At 44.3% G+C, this 10635-nt stretch overlaps 1 protein-coding gene across 2 annotated transcripts; it reads right to left on the bottom strand.

Moving 5' to 3' along the window:
• Positions 1-4273: 4273 nt before the first annotated feature.
• Positions 4274-9338, bottom strand: C1H1orf53 (chromosome 1 C1orf53 homolog). 2 transcript variants are annotated; one of them, XM_030939089.1, is made up of 3 exons: positions 8924-9338; positions 5757-5858; positions 4274-4491 (listed from the first exon to the last, which is right to left on the bottom strand). In XM_030939089.1, the coding sequence occupies exons 1-3, from the start codon at positions 9263-9265 to the stop codon at positions 4420-4422; spliced, it is 516 nt and encodes a 171-aa protein (XP_030794949.1). In that variant the 5' UTR covers positions 9266-9338; the 3' UTR covers positions 4274-4419. The 2 variants fall into 2 exon arrangements, with proteins under 2 accessions (XP_030794949.1, XP_010356550.2); XM_010358248.2 differs by having other exon boundaries at positions 8849-9337.
• Positions 9339-10635: the final 1297 nt, after the last annotated feature.

Here is a 10635-nt window from a genome sequence, read left to right as displayed (position 1 = left end):
CCCGGGCTGGGTATCAAGAACCCAACACTCTGGGGAGTATTCTGCGCTCGAAGTCGACGTTTGCGGCAGGGTCAACAAGAGAGCCGGGGCATCTCTTCCTCCCGGGCCCCGGCTAGGGGATGGGGGTGGTGGTTAACCTTCCGTGAGAAAATCCGCACTTGGACCCGGGCAGGCAAGGGTTCGAGGGGATGCAGCCAGACCTGGGACGGGGCGGAGGCCACATTACCTGGTGTCAGGTTCCCGAGGGGCTGCGTTGCCCAGCGTGCAGTCAGGCCGCGGGAAACTGGAGGGAGAACCGGGAAGGTGGGCCTTGGGCCAGTTATTTACCCATTCCCCCACCCGGTGCGCCCCTCACAGTCTGAGATGGGGAGGAGGGGGATTACAGCAAGGCTCCCGCGCGGGTGGGGAGGAGAATATGAGCAGTGAGATTGGCCGCTCCAAGATGCTGGTCCGGGTGATGGTGCCGCCCTGCCTACCCGCCCCTCCTCCACGTGCCACCATAGCTACTCCTTGGCGGTGCGTGGCTTGGGTCCAGGGCGCAGTGGGTGGGGTGGGGGGACGCCCGATTGCCTCCAAGCAGCTTGCGAAAACCGCGTGGGATTGCGGCTGCACGTGGGGCACGTGGGGGTGGACGCCGCCTCCACGCCTGCCCCACAAGCTCTGCCATACATTTTAGGGTCGGTAAGGAACAGACCAGGAGCTGGGAACCCGAGTCCCCTGGCTTTCTCTTTTCAACCCAAATCCGGGAATATCGCTCGGAGTACCTCCTACAAGATCTCTCTTCCTACCGAAACATTTGGCTTCGCTAACTAGTCCCACCAGCCCCGGTCAGTCCCACCAGTTTACCTTTCAATCTTCCCCACGCCTGACTTTCCTCTTTCCGCCCTGGCCTCCTTAGCTCTTTCTTCTAGAATATCCCCTATATCGGTCAGGTTTCGCAGCCAAGAAAGGACAGTCCTCCCGGGTTCATCTTCTATGCTCATCAGCGAGGCCATAGAATGGATGGACGGTGATACCCACCCAAAAACTCTTGGGTGCTTTCAACTCATCCCTGTCTAAAGCAACCGGGTTTAACCTCTTTGCGGTCCAATACCGTTTTAGGTATTTGGTAACGACATCCATTCTACACACACACACACACACACACACACACACACACACGCAGGCGCACGCACACTGAAACGCGCACCGAAGCTCACACTTTAGAATACAAATTTCTGCTTGGAGGATGTGGTCGTTAAGGATCTCCCAACTCCTCTAGAGTCCAGGATTCCTTGGCTAACACTGTCTCTTATGCCTGCAGTGCCAGAAAGGAAAGCCACGTGAATCTGTGCGTTTTGTGTCATGAGCCCAACCTCGAAGCTGTTTATGGGGACAGAGGTCAACCCAGTGCCCTGGGCACCCTAGCACACATCAGAGCATCCAGAGGTCCAGGGTACGCTGGACATTCCAGAGATAGCTCAGTCTCTGGCTAAAGATAGGTTACGGGTTCTTCTACAACCTTCTTCTCAGAAATCAGGCTCTTCACAGAGACTGGCGAAATAGGATGTAGACTTTCTCTGCCCTCCACCCCCGACTTAAATATCTTACATTTTTAATGAGGGGAGGGGATAGTTTTGGCATCCAGGATTATATCTTAATTTTTGCATGGTAGTGAAAAAATAGCACCGATTTTTCACTCCTCCACCATAGACATCCAATCCACAAACTCAAGCCATGGCTTGAATGTTAGAAAAGATGAAATGGCAGGTGTCAGCAAGGAGTGGAGGGCGAGGTTCCTTTTGCACTAACCAGGGGCTGTGGGATCTCAAAGTGCTCATAGGAAGACAACATGCCAATTGCCATTTGTCTGGTAGTGAGCTCTCTTCCCCAGTCTTGTCTGGAGACAAATCTAAGATCCGCAGATTTCTGACAGTGGAACAGTGTGTGTGGAACAGACTTTGCCAAGGCCTTTGGAGAAGGGGTGCTGCTCTGGAACAAAGACACGTGCCAGGCCCAGAGAATGCCTCCACTTCTAAGGGCGCTGTTTCAAACACACACTGTTTGGGAATCTTAAATTTTACTTGAAAAAATAAAAGCCCTTCTCTTCCCTGCTCTGTATAAACAGTGGGGGCAGTGCTGTTTCTTGAAGAGAGAGGAGTGTGCATCATGATCCACCTGCTGTGAGAATCAACGCTGCAGGGATCTGTCTTCACACCCCACCCTGATAACCTTCACGACAGTATTCCCCAGTTTCCATTGGGTCGTTTCACATACGAAACAACCTAAAAATCAATTTCCCTTGATTTATTGCACGCTGGGGCAGAAGGAGTCTCCAGAAACCTTGAAAGTGAAGCAGCACCAGAGTTGATTTAAACTCTAAAGTCTCTAAGTAAGTCTCTATTTCTTGGCATCCACATGTGTTTGTACACATACACCTAATAAGAAACCTGAATTTTACTTTACAACGTGTGAATACAACATAGCTTAAAGCTCTTACAGGAGACCCATTTATGTGGCCATATTGTATTTAATGTGGAAGCACCGGCCCCCGCTGCCACCCCTAACGTGTTGTTCACATGCATCCCTCCAGAACTACAGCAAACTTCAGCCCTCCTTCTGGATCCAGGAGCAGGGAAGACTATGAGCATCTCTCTTCCCTAGTCCCCACTGCAGCCCCCCAGCGGCTCCTTTGCTGTTGTTGCCCTTAAGGCTTGAAGTTCTGCCAGGAAGAATTGCCGAGAAAAATTACGAACGTCCCACATAAGGGTCCTCCGTGACGAACATCCCTTCTTTTTCCGCTAGTTTCCTACTACAGGAAGTGCACTGGGAAGAAGCAAGAGCTGCCAACAGGAAGGAGGCATCTTTCCACCTGCTAAGGGGCTTTCTCAGAACAGTCTTACCTCAGACCCCTTTTCAAAATGAACTTTCTTTGTTCGTTCCCCTATTCTCCAGGAAGATGACATTTTAGACTCTTCTGTCTTGGGGGGCTGCTCAAGAAACATTATCTATGCCCCACACAGAAAATGGCCTTGTTAGTCTTCAAATCGAGCAGAAAACATGGAACTGCGGTTGCTTCTTGACCAAAAAATGGAAAGGAAACTGGCTCCCAGGAAGCTCTATGCTTTTCTGGAAAACTGCTTCAATGGTCACAATGCTGATCACCTTCTCCTACTCCTCTCAAAGTAGTTTCCAGATAGGACACTACCAGTCCACAGACACCACTCTTTTACATCCTGCTGTTACCTCGCAGGGCTCATGGGCAGTGTTACTGAGGGCACCATGGTTAGAGCACCAGCAAAAGTAGGGCACAAAAAAAAGCCAACAATTTGGGAAGACATTTTAATAGTTGACATTAAAAAAAAAAAAACAAAGACATAATCAAGAGGAAAATTAGAACCTTATTGGGCTTCTTCTTGCTTATTTCATGGTTAAAAATGGCTTTTATTTTGAATTGAATGTGGGAGAAGGTACCAAAACATTTTGTTTGCTTAAGATTTCTAAAGCTGTTATTTGGGCCACAGGCAGAACCTGAGGTAGAGCCCTGAGATGTCCAAGAACCTTTCAGATTCCACTGAGGGAAGGCTGGGAGTCAGCTCTGGGCAAAGCCAGTCTTCCAAGTGGGCAGCAGCCTCATTTTTCTGAGCAGCTGCAACTGGTTAGGAAAGGGCTTCCTGGGGACTGCTGTCCTCATAGGAAGCAGGGAAGGTGTGGAAAGAGGCTCATGTAAGCTCCTGACTCAGGCTGGAGACTGATGCCCACCCGCATCACCGCAGTAAATAAGTGTACAGCTAATAAAATGTTCAAAGATAGGTTTGCCTAGGAAGTGCCAAAAGAAATACAGGAGGAAAGGGTGGGGGACAAAAGAAAGGATGGTCTAAGTGACACATCTTTAGCTGCCTGACCCTCAAGTCAAAATGATTTAAAGTTTTTATTGAAAGAACAGATGGAAGATGAGAGCATTTCTTGATGCAGGATGGCACTTCTTGGGCATTCATATGCTGCACGATATATTATATCGATCTCCATATAGCTCAAGATATAAATAAAATGAAGAATATATTAAAACTCTTCTATTTGCCAGCAACCTCCCTTGGATTGCTAACACTGAATGAGAAAACAGTAGGAGAACGGAGGCTAAGAAAAACCAAGAGCTACTAATGTGACCCGATTGCTACTATTTATTTAATGGAACAGCCATTATTTTCTTTCTTCAACATATGTGTCTGATAATGAAGCAAAAAGAAAAGAAAATAACTATCAATGTGCCATTTCAGAAACACACAAACATTTGTTAGCTTTTTCATTTTATTGATGTTCTTTTAATATATGTATTTAGGATTAAACTAGTGTTCAAAACTAATAACCCAGCAATTCTGAATTAGGGCTTTATTTTTTAAAAAATACAAGCACAGTTAGAGAACAGAGATGAAATTGTTGTCAAACATAAAAATATGAATTGAATTGCTTCTTTTTAGATGGATCTTTAACATTGACTTGACCATATGGACACTGCAGAAGAAATAAAACAAATTATTACTAAATATTTAACAATCATCTTGAAAAAGCACACTTCTCATGGTGACAAAAAGAGACTGTTAACAATTTTATATAGATCATTTGATCTATCAGGTCCTGCAGACTAAGAGAATATTGGCAACCTCAGGCAAATGGTCCTAATTAGGGTCCAAGAACCATTTCCTAAATTCATCCTTCCAAATTTAAGAATTTTACTGTCAAAAAAATCCACTTTTAGAAAATCCTCAAGTCCTCAATTTACAAAAAGCTCTTAGGCATTTGATTAGAAACAGCTAAGGGCACAGGAACATACATAAAATGGAAGGTTTAATTTTTAATCCTGGCTATAGTTAATACATGCATTTAGTGTCTATTCTTTAATTATAGAGTGGCCAGTTAAAGGAAATTACACCTTCTTGCACCAAAGCATACAAAGTGTTCTGTAAACAGAGGTTGTTACTGTTTATAATCTTGACCTATAACAATTTACCTCACCACTATGCCTTTAAAAAGTAATAGTGAAGAACCCATTTCCATTTATTTTTTGCTTATAATAGGGAAGAAGTTAGTTTATCTTAATTAGTGAACATAGAGAGGTACCTATTGAAATAAACATTTTAGGAAATGTACACGCACTACATGCGGTATAATCTTGTTTCACAGTTATTTCAAACACAGACTGGAAAAGAGCCACAGAAAGAACCAGAGAGAGAAAGGGTGGGCGGGGGGGCGGGGAGAGAGAAGAGAGAAAGAGAGAAAGAGAGAAAGAGAGAGAGAGAGAGAGAGAGGAGGAAAAATGGGAGGGAGTGAAGAAAGAAAAGAAAAAAAGAAAAAATCATTATCTGAAGGAAACCTACCTCTCAATGTTGGGTGAGTTTCTATTTATTCAACTAATAAAGAAGAGGGATCTAGTTTGCAACATTCTAGATTTCTTTTCCTGCCCTCTTTGGACTTGCCTAATGAAAACAACTTATTTGAAACCCCATGAAAAGTTTCCTTGTAATAAAGAGCTCCCATGAATTTCAAATCACAGCATTTCAAGGAATTGATGCTCACAGTGAAATTTTACAAAATTCCATTAACTTTAAAGGTCCTACGTTGGTAATAAGGACTTCATTGTCGTTGGCTAAAGTAGCTTGTAAAAAGTGCACTCCAGGTCTATTTGGCTTTTTTATTTGACTTGTTGTTCAAATAACAGGTATTTACGAAGTTACAGAAGCACCGCAAACTGCTGGTGTAATGCGAGAATTGCTACTCACATGTCTGCAAGCAGAGCCACAACATTCACCTCTTTGCAAGTGGGCAATCTGTGTGAGCACCACATAGCCAGTAGCTGGATCCACATAGTTTAGCTGGCCAGCCTGAAGTGTAATAAAATGAAACAATTCATTAATCTCAATATTCATCATATCTCCTCACCATTATGTCTACTCATAAAATACTGCAGAAAATTTTAAACAATATTAAACTTCTTCCCAGCAGTTTTAGTGGCACTTGCAATTAAAGACCAAAAGCACTCCAGCATTATATACAATCCAACTTTATGTGACATAAGGAGAAAATATACAGTTTGAGAAAAATGAGAAGTTGATGGAAAAACAAGAACTCCTCTGTACCTAATAACTATGTAGCCACTGCTCTGATATTTTTCATTTGGTTTCTAGGTAACGAGCTTAATAACAGGTGATTTAAATGATTTTAAGAGCTTAAGAGGCTGAAAATGAACTTTCACTCAGAAGTTGCAGTTGGAATTTCAGTACTTAAAATATGTGGATAATGATTTAAACTTACAGAAAAGGCGCTAATCAAAACCAACGGTCCTTATAGAAAAGTATTACCTTTGCTATTATTGAACACTTTCTTTACCTTCATGTGTTACTTCATTGCACATTTTATACTTTTTTTTTTGCTGGTGTGTTATTAGTTGTATTTTTAAGTGAATAAAAGTATTGTTTTAACATATTAACTCTCACTGCTTTGACAAGTTTGATCAAAAGAAATTTTTATTGTACTATTTCAAATATCAAGGAAGTATATTCTATCTCCATTCAAACATGACTTAAAAAGGTGTCTCAAGTACTTTGTGGGAAGGGAAAAGTAAATAACACAACCTTTTCTGTGGATTTGGGTCGTGTGGATGATATTACTTAGCCTTGAGTTTTTGTAGAGGAACGTTCCCATGCACTTTTTATATAACCTTTATACCACGCAGTAACTCAGTGTGCATCAATCTTGTACAGAGCCTTTTTCATTAAAATACACATGAAACTTGCATATCTTATGACAAACACATTTTTGTATGAACCACCAACAACTTCTTCAGTGTCTTATTTAATGGCAGAATATTTTATTCTGGTTGAGGTTTTAACCCAATATGTTACATGAATAAAGTGTGTAGCAAAAGGACAGGCACAGTTAAGTCTAGTCTCACCCTGAAGCATTCCAGCAAAGGTAGAGCAGGGCAGGGCAGCAGAAATCCGAGCAAGTCCCAAGGCTGGTCTGAGAGAGGCTTCCCAAATCCAGTGGGACCACAGAAGCAGATTACATGAAATCAGGAGCACTCTGCACTACCTTAGAATGACCGATTGTCAGTACCTCACTTCTTTATTTATTTACAAAGCTCCTGTTTGGAGACTTGGAAGAAAAACAAAACAAAACAAAAAAAAAAAAAAAACACTAGGAACTCTGTAGCAGGCTTCTTTTCACTTTTCATAGCTTCTGGGAGTCTTCTGAGGGCAATTATCTGGCAACCTGGAAGCCTAACAGATTGCTCCTGCGCATGCGCCTGCTCTACAGCTTTCCATGTTGATTCAGCACCTCTGAGCTTGCTGGCTGCCTGCACAAACTTAATTTGTCCTCAGTAAATGAGCGTCACGTAATGGTGGCCACAGACAAAGATGAGGCAAGGGTGCTGACAGTTTGACTGGAGAGCAAGATGTTCAGTGATGCGCATCGGTACCCAGAGAAAGGTAAGAGAGCTATCTGCCTTGAGGCTGGAAGAAGGACCATCGTGAGGGGGCTCTGATTTGTCGAAAAAGAAAAACAAGCAGCTTGTTATTTACTGGGCTTACTTATGGTCTCCTGGATAGTCATTTGACCTGTGATACTGACACTGATGAAACAAGTGTGGATTTCCCGAGTGAGAAAAAGTTCGTTTCATTCCCTAGGCTGATTGAAAATTTCTTCACATGATACTGGTGTTCGCTCTAAAGAGAATGAAACTTTTCTTTAATATCCACCATATCTATATGGTGAATTATGAGAACAAATTACATACTTTTTTTTTTTTTTTTAAAGGAGAGCATAACCAAGAAAGATCAAAAGCTGCCAGTCACTTCCTGATGAGTCTTTATTCAGTTTCAACACTTGAACGGGTCAGACCGACAGTGGATTCTCAGGGCCTACTAACTGTCATTACTGAAATAAGTCAATCTGAGGTAAGCTCCGAGATTTTCTTCTCTACCCCTTTGGCTTAAGTCATACCATATAATATTAGTCCCATCAAGTACTGGAGGCACACACACACAGCTTATTAAATGGGTTCATTTCATACTTCTTTTCTATCTTTATTATAGTCAGTTTCTCTTTTTTTCTGTTTCTTTTGTAAAGGTAATAACATAACCATGCTGCCTTTAAACTCACGCAGACTGTGTTAGAAGGCGTAAAGGGAGAGAAGTTTAGATACTGGTACTAACAGGCAATTGTCAAATCCGCAAAACAAGAGAAAACAGCTGAGTGTCTACAAACGCCAGATTGTAGTTCCCTCTGCTCCGCCCGCTAAGAGTTAAGAGAAAGGACAAGAAGGCAATGGAAAAATTAAAATAAATGTGTCAATGTCTTATTTTTTTCATTTTAAGAATCACTGGATGGCTAAGTGTTCAACTGACAATGCAGAAAAACACACATTTTTGTTGTGACTTGTCAGTTTCTCCACCTTCTCCATCAATTCTTTGACACCCCCTCCGCAACACACACACATACACCACAAAACAGTGGCAGTGGGTCCCACACCGCGACTGGAGTTTAGCTCGGACGCTGATTGGAAAACCAATCAAACCAATCACACTCATACTCAAGACAGATACAGGGTAAATAAACCCTTTGTCTGGAACGCAAACTGTGGTCAGTTTTCCCGCGAAAAGGTCGGAGCTGGAAGCTAGTGTGCGTGCGCGTGTGTCGCCCGAGGCAGGAGAGCACCGGCGTCCAGCAACCCTTGCCTCTGCCCGGCGGCCTTCGGGTCCGGAGAGGCCCGGGATGCGCAGGCGCGCCGAGCCCGGGACGGCCGCAGCGGGGGCGGGGGCGGGGGCGGGGCGGGGCGGGGCGGGGCGGGGCGGGCAGGAGGGCGTCTCACCGCGCAGGCGGCAGCGTGGAGCTCCGCGATCCGTCGCTCCGCCACCGTTAACTCTTCGCTCACCGAAGGACTCACCGCTCTCTCCGGCCTACTCGGCGTGGCGGGCGCGGAGCCGCCGCAGTTTCCCTCGTTAGCAGAGTAGAGGGTTAAACTGAGCTGCTGTCGGAACCCAGCTCGGACCCAGAGAGGTGCTGGCGGTGGGGCGGCGGGAGGTCGCCTCCAGAGCGCGGGACCCGCCAGTGCCCAGATTTGCCTGGCCGCCATGCCGCCGCCGGTCTTGGGAGGCGGAGCACCCGGCGCTGGGGCCCCGAGGGGCGACCAACGCGGGCCTGAGCCCGGCGAGCCGGTCTTGGGCAGCTCGTGGCCACCGCTGCGTGGGGTCGGTTTGCGCTGCCAGGGCAGCAGGTGGAGGCCCATGGACTGAGCCTTCTGCCTTCACCACCGGGCCCGCTGCGGAAATAAAATGGGCTTTTAAGGCAGCTAACGAGGCTCTAATGAGCTGCCAGGACGGGGAAGAGCCTGCTGTTTCCACATCTTTGGACTTGAATTCTAAGCTCTTCTTCTTCTCCCCCCACTCCCACCCAGCTGAAAGGTGTACATTTTTTCTCATGTCAAACTGGACTTGGGATCATTCAGTATAATCTCCACTACTGTTAAGATCCCAGGAAGTGATCAAAAGACCTGAGGTTTGTGAATCACCACCTTGGGCCTATCCAGAAAAGGCTGAGTGTTTCCAGGTAATATGTGATATGAATAAAGGTGGAAGTGGAGCCTTCTTTGCTTGGTTCTTTGGCCCACCCTAAAGTAAGGGCCAAAAGTAAAATCGTACACTGAATAAGAAAAGGTGTTGTGTTCATGTTGCTGAATAGTTACAAAATCCAAACTAAAACCCTTTCTCCTTTCTGGTGGATGAAAGTTATCTTGATACCGTCACAGAATTGAATTTGAGAAAATTATCGCAAGCCCAGGAGGTAATTTCAGGTGTTAGGATTAAATTAACACCACCCCTTCTTCCTACCTCAGTGTGGGTTTCAAGAAAAGGAGGGCTGAAGAGTACCAATTTTGTTAGTGCTCTTCAATATTGAAGAACTGAGGGCAGGAATTGATCTTTGAGGACAAAGGTTGATTCTTCAGCTGTATAGGAGAAAAGTGACTAAGCCACTATAGACCGTCACTACGTGTTTTTTAGTTTCTGTGTTTACCATGCAACCCTGTAGTCATATTGTCATTTTCTTAAATCTTAGCAGGAGCTGATCGAAACAATCCTATTGGTTCATTAAAAATCTCAGTGAATTAATAAATTGGAATTCTATTTTGCAAATTGGTTTTCTTTTTGTTGGAATAAAAAATTAGGATCCGGAGACTGTTTAGTAATCTGAGGAGAGTTTAAAATCTGGAAAGCGAAGGAGAGTCCCTAGGGAAAGCTGTGGAAGAGTGGGACCAAACTTGAGATCACCAAAAATGAACAACTGTGATGTTACTCACATTCACCATAAGTCAGGTCCCCGCACCAACAAAAATCTGAAATTAATTTATTGCATTGTCTTTAAAATGAAGGATCAGGATCCCCTAATAGGCCATGTCATTGATTCAAAGGGTAGAGACAGCATTTTACAGGAATGAAATAGACTAGACCAGATTTAAATAGAAAATAATAGAACTATCTTATCTAGGAAGAGTACATATTGTTACATGAAACTTCTTTTGGTGGAGATGAGAGGGTGTTAGTGACTGTAAAGGGCTTGAACAACAGAGATCTTGTGGGTAACAGAATAATTCTTTGTCTT

Source organism: Rhinopithecus roxellana, chromosome 1, assembly GCF_007565055.1.
Source record: "Rhinopithecus roxellana isolate Shanxi Qingling chromosome 1, ASM756505v1, whole genome shotgun sequence".
NCBI lineage: Eukaryota > Metazoa > Chordata > Mammalia > Primates > Cercopithecidae > Rhinopithecus > Rhinopithecus roxellana.
The sequence above is the reverse complement of the archived record's forward strand: the minus strand, read 5'-3'. Positions and strand labels throughout refer to the sequence as shown.

Bases quoted from the DNA above. Each gene is read 5' to 3' on its own strand.
- C1H1orf53 (XM_010358248.2), bottom strand. From the start codon at position 9,265: ATGGGCCTCCACCTGCTGCCCTGGCAGCGCAAACCGACCCCACGCAGC. The intron at 5,859-8,848 runs GTGAGACGCCCT...ATTACACTTCAG, and splicing joins TCCACGCTGCCGCCTGCGCG to GCTGGCCAGCTAAACTATGT. The intron at 4,492-5,756 runs GTGAGTAGCAAT...TTTCTTCTGCAG, and splicing joins GTGGCTCTGCTTGCAGACAT to TGTCCATATGGTCAAGTCAA.